Below are 22,594 nucleotides of genomic sequence, written 5' to 3'. Positions count from 1 at the left end.
CTCAGGTTTGTTATTTCCAGATAGTTGTGTAAGAGAATTATGGATTCAGGCCAAAGTGCCTGAGGCCCAAATCAAGCATCACAGTCCCCAGCTCCGTGGACAGGATTTGGTGGACAGATAACTAAATCTTTCTGTCCTTCACTCCTAGATAAAACAGGCACCAAAATAACAGCTTGAGTAGATCCTGGTACACACTTCTCATCCCAGTCCTAGGAGGTAGACGAAGGAAGATCAAGAGTTCAAGGCCAGCCTCAGTGACACAACAGTTCCAGACAAGCGTGGGCTACAAGAGACCCTGTCTTTAAAAAAAAATTAAAACAAATAAAATAAATGTTTTATTATAAAGTTACAGTAACAAGTGAATGAACTAGTAGATGTAAAGGATGTGCACCACAAAAGTATTTCATAATATCATAAACATGAATGCAGTAAATCCAAAGAAAGTGGTTGGAGTTTTTAAAAAGAAGAGGGAGGGAAGAGAGGGAGGGGAGAGGAAGACGGAAGGGGAGGGAGAGGGAGAGGGAGAGGGGAGAGGGGAGAGGGAACAGAGGAGGGGGAGAGGGAGAGAGAGAGAAAGAGAAGGGGGGGCCGAGAGCCAAGAACTCCACACCCTTTTCAGTACCCACTTCCTTAGTGCTGAGCCCCACCCTGGGGGAAGTCCAGGAGGTCAGCCCATCATGTCTGGGGGCTGAGCCAGCAGGGTTTCCTAACAGGGGGCAGGCTGCTCTCCTCAGCAACCCCTTATCCCACGGGGAGGAAAAGACGCTCCCAATGAGTCCTTGCCTCCTTATTTCTGAGTCTGGGCTGTCCCTGCCTCGTCTCAGGAGCAGTCTAAGCTTGTTCCTTTCTGCTTTCTACTAATTTCCGTTCTTGCCTCTTGTCTCTGACACACCTCCACGCTGGAGTGGGGTGCGGCGGGGGACATGGTGGAGACTGCTGTCAGAGCTGGGTTTTTAAGGCCTTGGTTCTCTGTCCCCTAGGCCTCCTCTGCTGCTTCTACCAAACGCCTGCCGGTCTTCACCCCTCTTCCTCTGTGGTCTCCCTGGAAAACCACATTTACTCTGACCATCTCTTTGATTACAAGTCACAGCTCTAGCTCCAGCACTACCCGGTCTTTCTGCTGAGCCTCAGATCCACGCATCCAACCGCTTATGGAACGTTCCCGATTCTCTCTCCTCTCCGCCCCCAGGAGCCCTGCTCCCTACCTGTCATTTTCAGCCTGTGGGTACCAGAAACCTGGAGGTCAACATGAAGACCCCTCCCTCCCCTTCACAGCCAAGAATGAAACCTCCTCCATCTATGGGAGTGAAGGCCTAGTTCGTGAAAGATGTAACTATCCCCTACCAACATCTCCAGCAAAATATCCGGTCAATAAAAGGAATGTGGCACAAGTATTTTTTTTTTAAAGCAAAGAGAAGGAGGAGGAAGAAAAAGGACCTAAAAGGAGAAAGGAGAGAGGAAATTACATCATTATAAATAAACAAAAGCCACGGACTCTTGGAGAACGATTTCCTTAGGCTAAAGTTTCATTATGGGAATGAAACAATGAAGTTTCCTCCAGGGAAACAGGCCGGCCGTGGTCTGTTCTCCCCCAGTATCCTTGGAACAGGTGGTCCACTGTATCTGAACCCCTTTCACTTCTTGTTATCTGAATTCACAGAAAGATAAAGCTTAGGCCCAGCTACCTTCTGCTAGTTTCCATTCTGTAGACAGGACACCGGTCTCTGTTCTGTGTGTCCAATTCAAACTTCTCTGGATTGTGGCCCTATCAAGTGTGTCGGAGGTGGGGAGCACCAAGAAGCTGTTAACATAATTTCCTTTTAGGGGACCACTCCTTCCCACTACTCACTTTATCCATACGTTTCTAGCCATTAGGAAGTACAGTGAAATGAGATGTGTTCGCCCTAAAATTACAGGGAAAAGTTATTTTATGTGATTGTTTTTCTATGATCATTCTTGTAAAATAGTCACTGGTATGATTTGGACACTGACTCCACTTTCCATGATTAAAATGTCAGCATGTTTTCCCTCTTCTCTTGCTATCTGTTAACCAAAGACCATTTTCCTTACCTCTGGACTCCTCTGCCAGGAAGCTCAAAAGAAACTTGGAGTTGAAAGGTCAAACATGCACGTCACTGAAGTTTTATAACTGTGGTGGAGACAGGGATTCTCTCAGTGGACTGGATTGTCCACACTCTTTAAGGCTGGTTACCTTATGTTCATGGTACCTCCCAAAGGTGGGGTAAACTATTCTGGTTCTAGTTAGGGAGCAAGAATTTGCTGGTTCCTGCCTCTCCAGACCCCCTTTCCTCATCCATGAGTACAGACAGCCAGAGCAAGGAAGCCCTTAAACAAGACTTAAACATAACAGGAAATCCTCCCAGGCCCCTCTTCCTGCCTCCTTCTAGCTAGCCAGGTCAGAGGCAGATAATGTTTCAAGAATGCCGACACGTCCCAAGTCTATAAACACACTGGGACATTCTTGATGTCCTGAATCCATGGGAGAAAAGCTTGCTTAACAGAAAACAGATAAGCCTGGCTTTGAGTGCGTCCCTTCCTATACGGTTACACACTGATGCAAAAATGCATATCCTACTTCCAATATTCTGAGGGAAACAGAGACTGTCCAGCAACTATTTTTAGAGAAGCCATTTAAGTTTACAGTCAACTGTCAACAACGCCTTTTGAGGCATGGGCCTAGAGCTCCCGAAGTCATTCAAAAAGGTTATGCAAGAGTTGTCAAGAAATTAAAGAGGAAAAAAAAATTTGGTATCTAGGTTAGGTTAATATCACACTTCCTCTCTTTGAGTCTCCTTGGAAACTATTATTTGACCCAAATGAGTCAGATAATTTCTTAAAGAGGGCTCCAGATGCAGATATGAGGATCTGCATGGTGCTAGCTTAGCTACTTTGCAGCCGGTTGCTGGCCAGTGAAAACCCACCGGCCTGAGGGGAAGTCTCGGTTAGGGGTGAGAGAAAAGAAAAAACAGGGGCAGCGTCGAGGCCACCACTGCAAGCTGGAAGAGCCCATGCAGCTTCTGCAGCAAGATGCTAGCCGGAGGCTGCTGCTGCTGCTGCTGCTGCTGCTGTTCAACGCTGTGGGAAGCCTGACAGGAATCCAGCCAGGGAATGCATAAACATGAAATTCCCTAACTCCCAGAAGAGAGCTATCCCACAAAGAGCCTACAGACAGGCTTTCCTCAGTGCATGGTCCGGAACAGTGCAGGGAACAGAAGCCCCCCCAACCCCTCATCGCCAGCTCCCACAATGCACCTGGGCCCTTCTCCCGGTCCCCAGAGTTTTCTCCTCATTTGTGGTACTTCACATTACAATGGCCTTCAGGCACAAGCTCCCCATCATGCCTAGGCTTCCTAGAGGAAGGTCAGAGCCTGGCTGTCCCTTCCCCAGTGGTGAGGGACAGATGGCCCTCCTTTGATCCTATGCAAATGAAGTCCTCTTCACTAAAGTCACAGTCGCCTGTGTTATCACAGGACAATGTCTACTGCAGAGTGTCTAAAGTACTCTGCAGATAAAACAGACCACAGTGCTCCGCTAAAGAATGAATTACACATTTCTGTCATGAACTGTAGTACTCACTTCTGCTGGGTACTGTTACAATGTATCTAGAGGACACACATTCCTACATTAAAGGGTGGCAAACTCCCCTTTACAGAATACATCCACAGAAACACACACACACCATTTTTGAGATCTTTAAAAACTGTCACAGACGCAGTTTATAAGCAGAACATCCCACAACTATTGATCACTCTAAGGGGTGAGATAGCCCTATAATGCTGTCACTACGCAAAAAATGTGTCTAGAGTCATCTTTGGGCCTGAGATGGTTTTAGTCTCCTTAAATCTCTTTTTGTACGAGCACAGCTCCTGAAAGTCTAGCAGGCCTCCACACTGAGAATGCGGGAGACAAGGGAGCCATGAAATCTACGAGGTCTGGCCTTGGTCTCGTGGTTTTCTATAAATTACAAGGCTGCCATAGGCATGGTGGTAGAAATGAGGTTTTCTCTCCTTGGTCTGGCCAAACTGCAAGGAAACCCACTTCCTTTAGACTACAGGGAAACTGCAGCCGGGGTTATGGGCCGGAGGTTCAGGTAACAGTTTGAGAACAAGTGGGACATTTTAAACAGTCAAGACATCTGAACTTAAGAATGGAGAACAGGTTCACTGACCTGAGAGGACAGTTAACGTACACATTCCACTCTGGCAAGTTCTAAGAATTAACAGCTTCCCTCAAGGGGAGGTAAACAGTCACTCATGGTGAAGACCCACATTTATGTGGCTTTACAAATGAGCTAGTGTGCCACAAAATAAAAACTCACCGCAGTAATTTTACAACATAGCTTCAAGCTTATGTGATGAATCAGGGCCGGATTTTACGACTACACAAGAATCCACTGGTAGCGAGCAGCCTCTACCTGAGCACAAACCACCGTGCCAAAATGCTTTTAGAACATTTTATTTTTTAATTAAGAGCTATTTTCCCATACATACACAGGATTTTGTAGTATAAATTACCTGATGAGACAATCCTCTCCATGTAGAGGACATTTTAATTCGTCCAATTGATCTACATCCCTCATGAGACTCGACCCGCCCTCCCAGGTGTTAGGCAGACACTGTTTGGTAATTCTGCCCCGGAAGTCTTCGAGGCCTTCGATGTACCTGGGCTGGAGCTTCCTTGAGATGGAGCTTCCTTAAGCCGCCTGTCTCCCGACCCATTTCTATAGCCGCAAAACTCCCAAGACATACCTGTCATCTTTATTAATCTGGTCTCCAAATCCCACCGTGTCCACAATGGTGAGCTTCAGCCGGACATTGCTCTCCTGAAGTTCGTAACTTCTGGCTTTCAACCGGACACCTGGCTCGTTGTGAGTAGCTGGGTCACTTTCAAATTTGGTGTTGAATAAAGTGTCCATCAACGTGGATTTGCCAATCCCCGTCTCACCTACAGAACCACAAAAGAAAAGTCAATACTGGGTTAAAAGGCGGGGAGGGCAATATTACCGGAAACTGCACCGTGAATCCCACAGTTCTTTGGAGGATGATCTACGGACCACTTCCTTAGAAAAGCCTCTAAATTCATAAACTACTCAGCAGAAGAGGCTTGAACGTACAGATCAGGCTGTTTTCTAAGTAGCCAAGCCTGCGATCCCAGCAACTCAGGAGGCTGTGGCAGGAGGGTTACATGTTCAACAACTCAGTGAGATACTGCCTCCGAATAAAAAGTCAAAAGGAATGGCTGGGGAGAAAGCTCAGTGGCAGAACTGCCTGGCACACATGAGTTCGATCCCCAGTATGGAGAAAAAAAAAGACATTTTTAACCCCTGGAGAGTCAGTACCTGTGAGTCTGCCTATGGCCACTTTGTATATCACAAGGATAAAAACTATCTCTTTTTCTCCTGAATCAGTCTGTAAAGTTTATTACTTAAGGAGAGATACATTAGTGGATTTAATGTTTAAAAAAAGAATATATTTCAAAACAACTCTTTGATAACAATAATCACCAAAGTTGCCAAGTGCTTGCTGTGTGCCAGGCCCGAGACAGGAGGTCCCACACAGTCCCATTTATATTTCCTGTTCCCAACACCCGGGCACTGAAGTGCCCTGCACTTGGCACAGAGCAGTAAGGCTCCAAAGGATCTTAAAGTCACAGTGCAAAGCGGCAGAGCCAGAGTTTTAACCGAGTGTATACGGTCCTAGTGTTTACATTTACTCCGACTCTGTTACAGCTATGGCTGGGCATCTTTGTCTATCTCTCTGCTCTCCCCCTCTCCCCCCTCCTCTCTCCTCTCCCTCCCTCTTCTCTCTCCTCTCCCTCTCTCTTCCTCCCCTCTGATGAGCTGAAGTCAAGATAACACTTACTAGTTTATGGATTTCATGGCCACACCTGTGGTGATATTTTAAACATGGCTTGAAGCAATGGCTTTATTGATTTACAGTGATATTTCCAGCCAAGGGTGTATACTGGGCTCCTTGTGTGCACCAAGCAGAGGGAAGGACACAAAACAACTGTACCAATCAATCAGAGAGCGCTGAATGGGAAGCCGGGAGGAACTGAGGATTCTAAACCTTCAGCTTAGGACCAAGCGAGACCTCCCCTACCTTCAGTTTACCTACTGAGTTTGGAGCTATGGGACAGAGAACCGAGATCGTCACTGGCGATGCCGGCTGAATGTTGACATGATTATCAAGAGGGGAATGTAGAAATCAGGATGTACTGGCCACAAAATGCACCTTTCGATTGTAGTCAGTGGACTGTCCTCTTAGACACTCAATCAAATGTGTCAACATTTTATACATGTATAAAATGTTCCTAACCCTGACCTGACAACATTCCTGAAGCCCTTCTCTTGAAGGGAAGCTGCGATCTCTTTCCAGATGCTGAAAGCCCACGGGGAAAGGAGAAATCCTAGAATCTGTAGCCTTAAGGCAACTCTCTCACAATCTGGACAAAACTGAGTAATTGGAACTTTTATGTTATTGTAATCACTGCTTCTCGACACAATGTACAACGAAGTGGGAGGGAGGCTTGCTGGTGTGGGCTTTTCTGACGAGCGGCCTGATGGGGCCCGCCACTTAGGCATTGATTCATTTCTTCGATAAACCGTTGCTCGAGTGCATTTTCCTTACTCTTTAACCTCTCCCACTGTGTCCCCGACAGATCTAAGATCACAGAATTCCCGCCCTCATCAGCCCCCATCCAGCCAGTATTTTTCCAGTGCCTACTATGTACCCAGCTCTGTGCCAAGTTCTGGGATACAACAATGAACTAGGCCGATAGAGTGTGTTCTCTGATATCTTAGAATCTGGTCTAGAGTGCAACCAAATACCAAGTGGACTCTAAGGGCGTGCTATGGGAACAGCAGCCAAAGTGTGCCTGCCACAGTCACATTTTTCTCCTGAGCAAGACCACACCTTCCACCCTGTGACCTCGTGAGCTGCCACAGAAAACTGGACGACAGCTTGGCCTCTGACCCAAAGGCAACCACAGAGGCCTGGCTGCTGCAGTGCTACATACGAGACCCATCTTGTAGAATGTCTCTGCATAAGAGACAATCAGCACGCTGCCACGGCCTGAAAAAGGGAAGGTGGACAGAGAGAAGTCAACAGACCGAAATGACAAGGGAGGGAAGGGATGACCACGTGGAAGCCACAGGGGAGACAGAGCATCGGCTGGGAATACGGGAGAAGAGAGCAGATCGCAACAGAAGGGTGAAACACTAGATAGAAACTGAGTTATAACGCTAGTGTCTGAGTACTTACTAGGCTAATGAGTGGAGGTGCGGGGATAGCAGGGTGAACAGACCAAATGCTGACCGCTTACACCTCAGGTACTGCCTGGATCTCATTCCAGATGGCTCTGCATCTGGCCGGATAGTATTTGAGACTGAGTTTGGTCTTCCTTACTTTCCTGAATATCCATTTTCTCATGCATAGTAACACACACGCACGCACACCCCAATATAAAATAACATAAGCTAATCTGCTTCTTCACAAGTGGCCCTTTCCAAGCCCATGGCCATAATTCTCGTCCTCACAAATTAGCCACGAGCAAAACAAAATGACTGTGTGATGGACACAGATAAGAAAGAGCATTCTCTCCTTAAGAGACTCGGACTGTGCTGGGCAGCCTGCTGGTGGCAGGACTTACAGCACCGTGAGCATGTGTTGGGCAGGGACTGCTTGGTTCCCAGAAAACTATACTCGCAGGACATCAGCAAAGAGGCACGAAGTGCCCCCACCCCAGAAGTTTCCACCAGGTCAAAGGTAGTCACAGAGTGACCTACTTCTCTCTCATGTTTCCCTGAGGACAGCAATAAAACTTCCATTTACGAGGCAAGGATTCTAGGCTACCTGAGACTGCAATTACACACACTCACACTCTCTCTCTCTCTCTCTCTCTCTCTCTCTCTCTCTCTCTCTCTCTCTTTACTAGCTAAGAATTACTTAAGTACGTGCAAATTGGGAATACCATCCATCATCTTTTTTAAAAAGACATGGCATGTTTCATGAGGTGGAAATTGTGAACAATTAGCGTTCTAGACCGTACTTACAGCACAGAGTCACTCAGATGGTCGGAAAAACCCCGCTTTCCTCTAAATTTCCGAGTGCTGGGCTTCCCAGTCTGTGCTCCGCGCTTCTGAGGGCTGTCCTTAGAACCAGCAACACTGGCAGCCGTGTGATCTCCAAGAGCAGTCAGTGGGAAGCGCAGAGGGAGGAAAGAGGACCACAGAGGCCGGGGGGTTGTCTTTCCGCAGCCCTGGGGTCCTGTTTGGCTACACAAGGGCTCCACCACTTAGCTGCATCCCAAGTCTTGGATTGTGTTGTTCAGCTGCCTTTTGTCTATCCTGTGTTTTGGAGTCAGGGTCTCACTGTGTAGCCCTAGCTGGCCTTGAACTCACATAAATCTGCAGACCTTTGCCTCCCAGAGTGCTGGGGCCCAAAGCATGTACTTAATCTTTTTTTTTTTTTTTTTTTTTTTGACAAGGTCTTGCTTTGTAGCCTAGGCTGGTCTTGAACTCACTATATAGCCCAGGTAAGCCTCAAACTTGCAATCTTATGCCTCTGCCTCTCAAGCATGAGGCTTAGAGGCCCACATCACCATGCCTGGCATAGGGGAGATTTTTCAATGCACTGGCCTTTGAACCTTCAAGCTGAACTCTAAATGCAAAGCCCTGTCTATACCTGGAAGTTCCCCTAAAGCAAAAACATGTCTTTTTTTTCCTTCTTTGTAAAAAAGATTTATTTTTATTTGATGCAATTGAGTGTTTTGCTTAGTTAAGGTGTCTACTGCTGTGAAGAGATACCGTGACCACAGCAACTCTTATAAAGGAAAACATTTAATAGGGGTGGCTTACAGTTCAGAGGTTCAGCCCATTATCATCATGGTGGGACAAGGCAGCATGCAGGCAGACATGGTGCTGGAGAAGCAGCTGAGAGTTCTACATCTTGATCCAAAGGCAACAGGAAGTGAACTGAATGAACTAGGCACAGCTTGAGCATAGGAGACTTCAAAGCCCACCCACACAGTGACATGCTTCCTCCAACAAGGCCACACCTTCTAATAGTGCCACTCCTGTAGGAGCCTATGGGGGCCAATTACATTCAAACTACCACACTGATTAACTGACAACCTACTACGTACAGGACCCAGCTCCCACCAAACACATAATGACATCTTCGGAAAAGCAGTGACTGACACTAAATTTGCAGCGTTTCAAAGCTCACAGTAGAGCTCCAGGCACAGAGGAGGTTATATTTTTAATGCTAACAGAGAGTCAAAATGGTCGTGTGGAAGATCACTTTACTGGATTGGCCACTTCGGTGGCTTTTCCGTGTGTGGCTGTTCTGGGGTCGACTCATCTGCCTGAGCACGCAATGGCAGGAGTAATGGAAGCCGCTGGTGAAGCGCTCTCTGTGGCTCCTGCCAATGATGGGGAACGTGACACCCACATCCCAGGGGGAAGCAGTCCCCCCCTTCTGCTCACTCAGGCTCACTTCAGGTGGACATTAAAAACAGCCAGAGCTGCAGGATGAATCACACGGATGCCTGAGTCAGACCCTTCACTCTAACTGCCAAGCCTGGCGACTCGGGGAACAGCTGTATGCGAAGGTCTGCTTGCCCCGCTTAATGGAACCAGCCAAGAGTTTAGTGGATGGAGCCGGGTATCAGGCAGCTGAAAGCTATGTTATTACTCCCCGCACACTGGCCTTTGACGGAACCTGCTTTGGCCTAACAGTGCCAGCCTGCAAGGGGATTAAAAGACCACACCACATGACATGACTGACTGCACTTTGGGGATGCTCCCAAACCCTGAACATGACATCCACCAGTACCTCTTTTCTGAAACATCCATACATTTTTTCCTTGTTTGTTTGTTTAGGTGAGTTTTGTCTGAAGCAGTTATTTCTGTTTTTTACTTAATCAATCTCTCACACATCAAACTTTGACCTTGTGTCTGGCACATAATCTGGTAACTGTTGCAGACAAGCCTGTAACAGGCTTGGAGCTCGACCCTAACCTGGGCGCCCCTTATTTTCTGGGGTCAACTTTATCTTCACTCATTTGTCCTATGAGCTGTTTCACAGCCCTTCCTGGAAAAAGGCGGGACCGAGACGTGGAAGATGGGATTGTAAGCGGACACTGCAGTCTTGGGTAAAGCAATTGTAAATGTGTCTGTGTTCTATTCCTCTCCTCCTCAAAACAATTATGCTTGATTGTTTTTTTTTTTTTTTTTTTGGTTTTTCGAGACAGGGTTTCTCTGTGTAGCTTTGCGCCTTTCCTGGAACTCACTCTGTAGTCCAGGCTGGCCTCGAACTCACCGAGATCCACCTGGCTCTGCCTCCCAAGTGCTGGAATTTTTTTTTTTTTAAATCCATTTTCAAAATCCATTACTGACTGACTCTTCTTTGGAACCAGCTCCCTTCAGACAGGGATGGTGACAACCTCTCATTCATCCCCATGCTCCTAAGAACCTACACTCACCCGGGTGAGTGCGGATGGGGCCTCCGAGAGAATCAGTGTCACTCTGGAGGATGAATGACAGTTATAAAAATCTAAAGCTGTGGCAAGAGGCTGAATAAGAACTGATGATTCTTTGCTAAAATACCTCCTGTATAAAAATGAAAGGCTTTATTTAAAGTGCGGTTTGGGCGGGGGTGACTTAATGTAAGCAGGATGGAGAGAGGAGCCAACCTGCTTACAAATACCTCCAGCTCTCATCCTGCATGTAGAATGGAATCTCTCTTCCTTGCACTCCTTCCCAGGATGCAACACTGGTGGATTCTAATGGCGGACAGATAACGCAGTTGCTCTGAAACCGGGCTAAGCTCATGTCAAGATCAGTTTCAGCCCTGATTTATCTTCTCTGCTTACAACTCACAGAACAAAATAGTGATTTGATAGCCTTTTGATTAAAAAAAAAAAAAAGGCTCCTTAATGGAATCATAACATCTGCTGAACCTCAGTTCCTGTTTATATTCCTCACAAGGGAGTAAAAACGAGGTGGGCGTGGTGGCACACACTTTTAATCCCAGCGCTCAGGAGGCGGAGGCAGCAGATCTCTGAGTTCGTGGCCAGCCTGGTCTACATAGAGAGTTCCAGGGCCACATGGTGAGACTCTGTCTCAAGAGATCAAAAACATAAAAAGAAAAGAAAAAGTAAAATGGTGCTACAAATGGGTGGGTTTACTGTATAAAAAGTGTAACGGACAGGTTAGGATGAAAAGCAGTTGAGAAGCTCCATGGACGCCCAAGTCAATGGCTCCTGCTCCTCCACGTGTTCTCCAAATACTTTGGTTGGCTAGAGCACTTTCTCCTAAGCTTTTACTTTAAGCAATCATTGACTGGTAATGGGAGTTTGCTCTTGTTGTTGCTGTAAAATACCTGTGGTTAAGAGCTCTGACAAGCCTCAGTTCTGGTGTGCTAGTATTTAATGCTGATGTGCCCAGCTTCCGGAGAATTTATGTTGCTCCTAACCAAAGAGCCCTGACCAGTCAGCTTCTGTGACTGTCATGAAAGGCCTGAGACAGGGTAGCTTTACGGAGAGGAATGTGTTGAGCTCACATCTGTGGAGATTTGAAGGCATGGTGCCAGCCTCAAGTTGGTGCTAATGAGACCTAATAATGGTGGATGGCGTGGCAACACGGACAAGCTCATGGCCAGACGGGAGGCCAGAGGCCGAGGAACAGCCAGAATAAGCCCTCTCCTCACTGTCCTCACTGCATTCTCACTGCACTCTCCTCACTGTCCTCTCACTGCATTCTCACTGTCCTCTCTTCACTGCCCTCTCTTCACTGTCCTCTCACTGCATTCTCACTGCCCTCTCTTCACTGTCCTCTCACTGCATTCTCACTGCCCTCTCCTCACTGTCCTCTCACTGCATTCTCACTGCACTCTCTGTCCTCTCCTCACTGTCCTCTCACTGCATTCTCACTGCCCTCTCCTCACTGTCCTCTCACTGCATTCTCACTGCCCTCTCTTCACTGTCCTCTCACTGCATTCTCACTGCCCTCTCCTCACTGTCCTCTCACTGCATTCTCACTGCCCTCTCCTCACTGTCCTCTCACTGCATTCTCACTGCCCTCTCCTCACTGTCCTCTCACTGCATTCTCACTGCACTCTCTGTCCTCTCCTCACTGTCCTCTCACTGCATTCTCACTGCCCTCTCCTCACTGTCCTCTCACTGCATTCTCACTGCACTCTCTGTCCTCTCCTCACTGTCCTCTCACTGCATTCTCACTGCCCTCTCCTCACTGTCCTCTCACTGCATTCTCACTGCCCTCTCCTCACTGTCCTCTCACTGTCCTCTCACTGTCCTCTCCTCACTGTCCTCTCACTGCATTCTCACTGCATTCTCACTGCCCTCTCCTCACTGTCCTCTCACTGCATTCTCACTGCCCTCTCCTCACTGTCCTCTCACTGCATTCTCACTGCCCTCTCTGTCCTCTCTTCACTGCCCTCTCCCACTAGGTCAGACACAGAGACCCAGGAGAACTCTCCTCCCTTCTGAAGGCAAAACCTAAGTGCCTCTCACAGACACCCCATTCTTAAAGGTCCCACAAAGTACTGCCACCAAGGCGGCGTCCCCAGCACAGGAACTCTTGGAAGACAGACTCAAACCACAGCCAAATTGTAGTGAAAGGAAACCTGGAAAATCTGAAGAATTACATACCCTGTCTTGGAAGTATATCCAGATTTAGCATGAAGTACAAAACCCTAAAGCACATAAACAGAGTGATCCTTTGCGTAACTCAAACCCCAAACACCTGTGCACCTGTGAGGGTCCTCATCGGTCCAGAGTGTGGGTCCCACACCCATCTCCCTTCTGATAAAGCCTTTCTTTCTCATAGGGAGCCGCTTGGTTCTGGAGCAGGCGCAGCTCCACTCCCAGCCAGGCTGGGCATGTGACCTGCACTCAGAATAATCTGTGGTGGTCGGTGATCTGTGTCAGGGAATGGTTTGTTCCTTCCCACAGCTGGTAAGCTGGTAATGGCTGGAAGGCAGACTGCTGGGGGGAAAAGCATAAACACAAACAGGCTACCAGGAGCAAGCAACATTGACAAGCGGGCGGTGTTCTGACCACATACTTCCATCCCGGGAGGCAGCTGTGTTCTGTGTGTGTGCATGTGCAATGGGTACACACGCATCCATGTGTCAGTGACAGCATCTATGTGTGAAAGCCTTGGGCTTTCCACTTTGTTTGAGACAGCGTATTTGTAGTTTTCTGACTGTCTATGCCAGACTAGCTGGCCCATGAGCTCCTTGCCTCCATCTCTATCTCATAGAGACACTCGAATTCTGCACCAAGCTTATACAGGGGTTCTGGGGATTTGAACTCAGGTTCTCACACTTGTGTAGCGAGTGTGCTTGCTCACTGAACCATGTCCCCAGCCCCGGAGCTAGTTGTTCTTAATTCTATCACTTTAATGCGTTATTTTCTGAGCCGATGTTGGGGGAAGGCAGTCGTAGCTACATTTAAATTAGATTTCTCCAATTCTCTGTGAAAAGGAATTTCCCATTATAAGAACGATAATCAAAGAAAGGCTTTGCTTACACTGGAGATGAGGGAATGACTCCAAGAGCCAAGGATGCAGACATCCTCTGAAATTATAAAAAGCAAGGGATTCGTTCTCCCTGAGGTTCCTGTAAGTGATGGCACCCACAGACCAATGCAGAACTCTGCCTACACAACGGGAAGGTGTAATACATCGGGTGTGTTACAAGCCACCAGACTAATTTCTTATTAGAGAAAGAGGCAGGAAACTCCTAGAAGCACCCCAGGGTTATCTGTGAGGAACACAAATTCAGGTGGGAGTTTTGTAACTTTTCAATAATAAGCACATATTATGTTAATTACTTTGAGAAGCTGCACTTACGAGCCGTAGCAAACTGCCCACATACGAAACAGGGTATTACTGCTTATCCGGGAAAGGGGCTTTTTCTAATCTAACAAGGCAGCATTAACATAAGGAAATCCAATCTGTATCAAAATTGTGCTGTTTACCATGAGGGGTCAGTCACAAAGCCACTGCATGCGGCCTACCCAGTTAGATCCTGCCCTCTAGCAAGCCCAATCCCACAGGATAGTTCTCCACGATAGTGCAGGAGGCATAGTGCAACTCTCAGACCAATTCATGAAGCCAGTTTTGGAAAGGGAATTTGGGGAGGCTTAGAAGGGAAGTCAGAATAGTAATTGGCTCAGACTTATAATTTAGCACACTTCTCAATACAAAACCAGCAAACTGCTACACTAATGAACTGCCCTGCTCTGCAGTGGGCATGCACCAAGACACAACTCATTTATGCCATTCTGTAGACCGACCTGTAGCTCAAGAGGGTCCCATTCAACACTGAAAGGCTTCCGCATGGGGAGGAAAGGGGACACATGAGTTGGCTGCTCTGGCCACGTCTTTCCTGCCATTCTCTTACCCATAGTTTGAAATACAATGCCAGAGAACAAGCTGGCCCAGAGTGCCGGCCAGTACACGTTCTACACCATTGACTCTCACACCCCCTGCACACTGGCTCCATGCAGCAGGCTCCCGAGGAAGAAGAGCATCCACTCCCCAAGCGCCCCTCCGCCCGGGGAGCCAGTGCTTCTCACACTGCAGGCCAGCCTTTCCGATTGGACCGCGTTCCACGTAGCCAGGAAATCAGCCTAACATGTTCTGTCAGTTTGGGGGGGGGGGGGTGCACTTGGCCACACAGAGAAATGCTTCTGTCTGTCTGTCTCAAAGTGATGTCCCGAAGAATCTGCCAAGGAGACTGTGGCCAGCAAACTCCACCCACCAACGGGCTCGCTGCTCTCCAGGGAGGGTGTTTCAGGAACAGTTTTCAATCAAGAGAACAGATTTCTATTCTGATTTTCTTGTTTGCCGCTCCTGTCTACCTTTCTCTTCTTAGTTTAAAATGGATGTAGCTAGAGGGAGAAAGAACGTCCCCCCAGGCCAGAGGTGACCTGGGTTATGGCAGAGCCCTGGGGTGGGGGTGCTGAAGGATTTTTCTGTTTGTCTACAAGGAATAAAATGAAGGTCAAATTTAGATCCCAATTTAAAGACAGCAGGTCAGATACAAAATAGGATCCTAGATTTTTTTTTTTGGTCCTGAGAGCAAAGCTTACTTCAGTCATTTTAACTCTTCCTGACTCAGTGTGTCTTAGAAGCTTCCAGAGAGGTTACTGTTCACAATAGTTCCTAGGAGACCCTAGGAACACACTGCTTAGAGCAGTGGTTCTCAACCTTCCTAATGCTGCGACCCTTTAACACAGCTCCTCATGTGGTGGTGACTCCAACCATAAAATTATTTTCATTGCTACTTCATAACTGTAATTTTGCTACTGTTATGAACTATAATGTAAAAATCTGATATGTGACCTCCTCAAGGGGTCGTGACCCACAGGTTGAGAATAACTGGCTTAAAGGCTTTTGGATGTTATTCTAGTACATACCTGAGCTCTTTCAACTTCCTATAGTCTAATTAGGGTCCAGCGCCTCCTCTCCATGAAAAATTACAATAAAAGTTTTCATAACAATAAGACTGATCAGTCGCATGACCACATGACAAAAATAAAGACAATTTGAACAGCACCAAAAAACTACAAAGCACTTACCAAAATATAGTTCTGAATTTTCACAATGGTGCCACACAGGGCGAGCAATTATTACCCTGCTAAATTGGAAGAAATAGGGAATAAACTATCATCCTCCTGTCCCAGAGACATGTCCCCTTCTGTGCAAGAGGGGACACCTTCACTTACCCACACACAGGATGTTGAAACAGAATCCTTGAGAAGTGGATTTGTTGACCAGCTGGTCAGGGAGACTGTCAAATCCAACATGGCCAGAAAGCGATAAGTTTCGAAGCTCCTCATTCTGGAATTTAAGAGGAGAAATGCTTGAGAAACCATGAACGACATGACCAGACAGATGTTACTTCCGCGATCCTTGTGACACAGGGAGATGGCCTGGTGTCTACGCCATCCCTGGCTTCTTCGCTATCAACTCCAGAACCTCTCCCTTCTACAGCCTCCCTCCAAGAGCAGACTGCCTCCCCAGGGGCTTCGTCCCTTGCATTCAGCGTAGGGTCCCAGGGAACAGAAGCTCGTAGAAGTGGCTAGTTCATATCTGTGATAGGTGACATTAAAAAAACATTTTAATAGCCTCCACCATTCAAGGGGAACTTTCCGTTTATTTTCTACACACGAGAACACTCTTCCAGACACACCAAGGGGGTCTGAGATGCTCACAGCGGAAGATATGGAGGCCTGCAATGAAGGCATGGTACTGTAACCACCATAGTACAACATACTTAAAACTTCTCAACACACAAAGCAGTCCCATCTCCTCCATCTACTGTCCAGGCTTAGTAGCATTTCTTCACTCAGGGTCTGCACACACTGGACCTCCTCAGAGTGGACTGGTGGAGACTGGGTGGAGGCACAGGAGTTGAGAGACTCATCTGTCCTGGATGACACTCCCCTGACCAGTTCCACAACTTTGAGCACATCTCATGGGCTTTAGAGACCCACAGTGAAGGTTTTCTTTCCTGAGAAACAGAACTCGCCGGCAGTCAACCAATTACAGGATCCTAGTTATGCTTTTCAAGTCCAGAAGCTGAACACGAAACACCTTCTGGGAGACAAGATTGCTGGTGTTCTAGCTACGTCACCAACAGATTTTTGGCGCGCACACACAGACCTGAGGTCTGTCTTGATTGGCCTCCTCAGGCCCTCTCCACAGTAGTTTTCGAGACAGGGTCTCTCACTGAACCTGGAGCTCATCAAACAGGCGGGCTGTCTGGCCAGTGAACTTCAGGAACTCAGCTATCTCCATCCCCAGCACACGCTACCACACCTGGATTTCTCCATGGGTGCTGGGGTTCTGAACCCAGGTCCTTAGGTTTGTTTGACGGGCACTTTACCAAGGAATCTAGTCCTCCAGTCTCACAGGTTCATCTTTTAAGTAAAAAAGAAAAAGCTTGGCATCATCAGCCGATGATTTTAAATGATTTTTTTTTTACTCTATTTTTATACTGTGGGATTATGAATGTGATAATAATAACCAATAATAATAATGCTTACTAACCAAAGCACGCTCCATTCTCAAATTTCTATGGTTACTCCATGGGCATAGAAATGTGACTCCATAAAGGCTAGGATTGATAGACTGTGAACACTAAACTGAGTACACACCAGCTCTAAAATTCTTATTTTGTGAAATAAGTCGAAAACTCAACCCCTTGCCTGTAACGGTGGCAGCTGCGGGTTTGAAGTCAATGGGACAGAGAACAGATGTCATTCTATGAATAGTTTCCTTGAAACCTGCCAACAGTAAATACAGGACTAGAGAGCAAGCTCTTAGCCTTGAGTGGGACAACATGGGCCGCAGCACAGTACCCAGCTTCGCAGACAGGCCCAGTGGGCAACGGTCCTGGAGGATGAGCGAACCATCCAACAGCGCTGGACAGTCCGACAGTGCCTGCCCCTTCCTTTCAGATACCTCAAAAGTTCAGAACATAGGTATTTTTAGGGTGTTTACCACATCCGCCGAGTTGTGGGGGAGGAGCATGTGAAGTCAGCCCTAGATTATATTTAGCAATGTTTCCATAGCAGCTGTGTGGTGGCTGCTGGGCACTCGGAGAAGCCACCTCGCCGCCTTCACTTCTGTTCCGTCACACATGTGAACGGTCACAGAGCAGGAAAAGGCAAGGGCAGTCCCAGGCCTAGGCTCCCTCTACTGCCAGTCACAGTTTTAACTTCCAGGGAAAAGCAGGGTGGGTGCTATGGATTCTGCCTTGCTGGATGTCTAGATACCCAATATCTACCCGTAAGCCAACCCCAGGAAGGCATCGGTTAGTAATTATAGCTCTGGTCCCAGAACCCAGAGCTCAGCATCTCACCGTTACCCAAACCACGAGAAACCACCCACGTACCCACCGAGTATTTTTACACCCATTGAAAACCACACACCAAATGCAGGGTTATGAAACATTTTGGTCCTGAAATTTTTGAAATTTCAAGCCATGTCCTTTGTCCTTAGAGTGTCTTGGGAAATATATAAGATTTTAAATGCACCTTTAAATTTTATAATTGATCCCAAAGTCTCCCCAGTGTTAAAGAAGAGTCACTGCTCACAAGTGTGCAGTGAGTAAAAAGGAAACAGGAAGTTCTTCACCCAGCTCAAGAACTCGGAGCATCAGAATGACTAAAGGACCAGCTGAGGAACTCACCTGGTGACTCAGACAGAGGTAAAATGAAGTCCTCCTCCAGCATGTCCCGACACTCACCTAGAGTTCACTATCCAAGAAATGCAGTCTCTTTTGGGTCCAGAGGGCCAAGTCTCAAAGCACTGCATGTATTCCCACATGATCAACACTATCACACATCTGGAAAGGACTCCCGAATTTCATCCACACCACCCTCGTTTGCCTGACTGAACTGGGATGGGGGTTCTCTTGGGTTTTCCTATCTGTCCTGCAAACTGACACAGCATTGGAAGCCAATCCTCCCATCCCCAACTCGCCCTTCCCCAGAGTTCCTGTCTCTATCGGTGGATTACCCGACTGAGACCTCTGCTCCTCAGTTCTCAAGTCACATCACTACTGCCCACGTCCTCTCTCTGTGCCTCAATCCTATGCCCTCTCTAACCTTTCTTTCCACCTTGATGCCAAATGGTCTCAGCATCCACAGGTTCCATCCAAACTCCCTGTCGCCATCCCAAGGCTGTCCAAATCTCCATTCTTACTCGATCTCCTACATCTCACCAGGAAGTACTGGAGGCCTTGATGAGTCACTTTCTGAGCCTGGAACAAACCAGGTATCTTCTTACTTCCTCTTACCTACAGTGATTCCCATTTCCTCTTACCTACAAGGGCCTCATACCTCTAATACTGACATGGCCATACCTTACAGGCCCCACTGAAATGTTACCACCAAATTTATCTTTATGAGGAAATCCTGGGGAATATTTTGTGTAAGCATTCCCCTTCCCAATAAGAAGAAACTACTGATATTCTTTGGCCATTCTAATAACTAACATATAGTAGTAGCTAATGTTCCAGAAGTACTTGAAACAGAAACAAACCGATGCTCTTTCTTTCTTTCTCTTTCTTTCTCTCTTTCTTTCTTTTTCTCTTTCTTTTCTTTCCTCCCTCCCTCCCTCCCTCCCTCCCTCCTTCCTTCCTTCCTTTCTTCTTTTTTCAAGACAGGGTTTCTCCATATAGCCCTGACTATCCTGGTACTCACTCTGTAAACCAGGCTGACTTTGAACTCAAGTCTGCCTCCCAAGTGCTGGGATTAAAGGTGTGTGCCACCATTGCTTGCCCTGATGCTGTTTTCTTAACAACTGCATAAAATAGCAGCTATCACCCAAGTTCACGTCGTAAGTGAGCAAATGGAGGCACAGAAATGAGTAATCTACCCAAGGCTGTACAGCTACGGAAGCTGAGAGGCAGGTGTTTGAACACAAGAAGTCAGCGTCTGGAGCCAGAGGCCTTGCACTTAGCCTTCGACGGTGCGGGCTGATCTGTGACGCGCCAGGCAGCCTTGGACCTGGTGATGCCTTCAGCTACTGGAGACATCCAATATGTTAAGACAACAACAACAGAAACTCTCTAAAACCCTAGTTCTTCGGAATCGTAACGGGTGGAAACGGAGGATTGGAATGGGCAACCTGTTCCAGTATATTTTCACTGCCCTGGCAAGTCAACACACTTTGATTTCTGCAGCCATGGCACATGAAGCCTATAATAGAAGGCTTAGTTTTAACCGTTTTCGAAACAAAAGTAGCAACATGAAGCCACTAAGTAAGCTCCTGGAAAGAAGACTTTAATTGATTTAACACCCCCTTTGCTAATCTAGCTGGTGAAGATTTGTTACCAGATGAATTCCACAGCCCACTTCATCCTTAATGGAGCCACTGTGGCCCAACTTCAACGTGCAAAACAGCCAGTTCTTAATTTGACTATTTCATTTTTCTTTTTAGACCATGTCTTCTTGGATATAATTATTGTTTTCCTAAAAATGCTACTAAAATTACTAAGGTCGAAGTGTTATTTTTGTTACTCATTGATCAACGTTGTTCCCAGGTGTAAGAAGTCTTACAATGTAGATAGCTCATACTAATATACTGCTATTGAGGACAAAGTGATAAACACCATCTTAACAGAGGGACATGGGGAAGAGAGAAGTAACTTTCAGGGGTAGAAATCTGGGGCACCACGGAGGTTCCCTGACGACATTAGTGAGAAACCCTGCACCTTGCAGGGGCATTTCCAGGTAAAATCTACATGTGTCCACGAGGCCAACTGGCAACGGACGTACACCCTTGAGTTTATAATCGGAAAGTTTTTAAGAGGTGCCCAGCTGACTTCATTATTGAAACAACTATAAGACAGCTTATATGAGTGTCAAAAGCTGGACAGTGGTGGCACTTAACTTTAATCCCAGCACTTGGGAAGCAGAGGCAGGCAAACCTCTAAGTTCAAGGCCAGCCTGGTCCACAGAGTGAATTCCAGGACAGCCAGGGCTACATGGAAAAACCCTGTCTCGAAAAACAACAAACAAACAAACATGAATGTGTGTCAACACCCAGTTCTGAGCATCTCTCTAAACTGTGTTCCACACCTCGCCCGCCCACCCTGTGTATCCTTCCATCTGGCTATCAACGCTGGGCTCTGCTTAAGTACACCGTGGACCCGGAACACAGTTGAGAGAGCTGTTCAGAACCAGGTGTTGACACACACACACACTCTTTTTGGACAGACCTGGGCTGGAACCCCAGCTTTTTTTCCTACTTGCTTCCTGTCCTTGTTCTGGCAGCCCTTGGCCGGGCTGCACTTAATGCTGCACTCAGGAAAGAAGAGTTTGCTCTCCCCAAGTGAGGCGGGATGGGGAGGCAACTCCAGTTCTAAAATCTGAGATGAATTAGTTCCGTGATGGCTGTAAGACACTGCAGGAGAAACTGACCGGCAAAGCTCTTGGATCAGACAATACAGTAAAACCACCCGAGAAGAGGAGAATGAACAAAAGGAAGGCAGGTAGGAGAGAGGCTGAGGACTCCAGCACAGAGAAGATCCACCTTCAGGGAGGGAGCTCTGTGGCCGAGCTGGAGGGACAGGGAGCATGCAGAAACAGTGTCTACCGGCATCAGCAGCTCCGAGGCAGGAAGCCATTCCGATTCCCACCCTCACTCCGGCTTCTATTTTAATCCGTCCCAGACTCTCGAAATGAACACGCTTGATGCGCCCAGATGGACTCTATTCTCCACATTCCAAGTGAAATCCCCTTACTTTACTTTAACACCAAACAGCTGAGCACTGGATGTGGTTAGAATGGCCTATATCCTCTGATCCTTATCAGTGGGCGGAAGCAAGAGTGTTGCCAAGGTGGTGTTTTGTTATAATTAAAACAAATTAAAATTAGGAAAGCAAAATAATTTTTACCTTTAAGGTCAAGAAGGGCTTCCTCCTCTTAAATATAATTTTTTGTGATATAATTTATGTATGCAGAGAGCATGCTGAACATTTTTGTGTACAAAAAATTTTTTACCATAACCTCAGTTTGTGCACAGTAAATCATAGTGATCCAGCTGTAAGGTCATGTGATTTAATTTAGCCAAAGGACCCTCTTAAGTAAAGTCTTGGGTCCTCTCTCCAATTCTAAGGTTCTGTTTGTCTGGAAATAAGAGATGCCTAGGTCTGCGGCTGTCACTTGAGGAACAGCGACATAGGAGAAACTCCTGGGAGCACAGTTCTTCTTGCCAGATCAAGACAGCGTCTGTACAAGAGATGGTAGCTGAAGAGTCTATTCGTCATCCTGAGAAACTACAACCAGTGGAGATTGTGTGTGTGTGTGTGTGTGTGTGTGTGTGTGTGTGTTTCTCTCCACCTGAACCTTTCATTTCTGCTTGTTTTCCTCCAATAATTATCAATTAGAAAAGCTGTATGGTTAGATCCCAGGCATGGTGGAGAGAGAGGAAAGAAGGAAAGGGGAGGGGGAAGGAAGAGGAGGGGAAGAGAGGAAGGAGAGGGGCAGGGAGGAGGGGAAGGAGGAGTAGGGAGGAAGGGGAGCGAATGTCCCGCCCTCTTTCTTCACAATTGTCCTTGCTACCGTTTCCTGTGTCTGCAGTCTTCCACAAAAGTGAGTTGGTTATCTGCTGTCAGGGATCGGGGTGAATCTTTACCGATGGCTTCATTCATTTGCACTATTTACACTGATGAGTAATTTGTGCTAGACACCATGCTAAACACTAAGTGGAAATGCAAAGCACTCCCAACCTGTGAGGCAGCAGGTGGGCGCTAGTCCAACAGCCACAAAGGTATCATCACTGACTGAGTCCTAACGCGCGCACATGCCGTTGCTAAGTGCTAAGGATCTGCTGCTAAGAAAGAAAACAGCACCTGTAATGTGGAGCGGTAAGCAGTAGTGGGGGACCCTGCGTTAGTCAAAAAGTTGAAAATGAGGGAGGCTTTGCGACTTTGTACCTCACGGAATCACTCAGACTGCAAGCCTACCTACCATATGTAGAACCATGTACAAGTACCTAAGTATTTTTGAATACTAATTAAGCAGTTAA

At 47.1% G+C, this 22,594-nt stretch overlaps 1 protein-coding gene across 5 annotated transcripts in view; it reads right to left on the bottom strand.

The window, feature by feature from the left end:
• The window catches only part of Septin11 (septin 11), an 89,120-nt gene that overhangs the window by 28,193 nt on the left and 38,333 nt on the right, over nucleotides 1–22,594 (bottom strand). For all 5 annotated transcript variants that reach the window (XR_009381629.1, XR_009381630.1, XM_059274689.1 and 2 more), the window contains exons 2-3: nucleotides 15,778–15,892; nucleotides 4,770–4,965 (exon numbers count right to left, since the gene is read on the bottom strand). Coding sequence is in view for 3 of the 5 variants with exons in the window: in XM_059274689.1 (XP_059130672.1) it covers nucleotides 4,770–4,965; nucleotides 15,778–15,892 (311 nt within the window). In the remaining 2 variants the exon portion in view is untranslated. The remainder of the gene's footprint in view (nucleotides 1–4,769; nucleotides 4,966–15,777; nucleotides 15,893–22,594) is intronic.

This window comes from Peromyscus eremicus, chromosome 10 (assembly GCF_949786415.1).
Source record: "Peromyscus eremicus chromosome 10, PerEre_H2_v1, whole genome shotgun sequence".
Lineage (NCBI taxonomy): Eukaryota > Metazoa > Chordata > Mammalia > Rodentia > Cricetidae > Peromyscus > Peromyscus eremicus.
The sequence above is the reverse complement of the archived record's forward strand: the minus strand, read 5'-3'. Positions and strand labels throughout refer to the sequence as shown.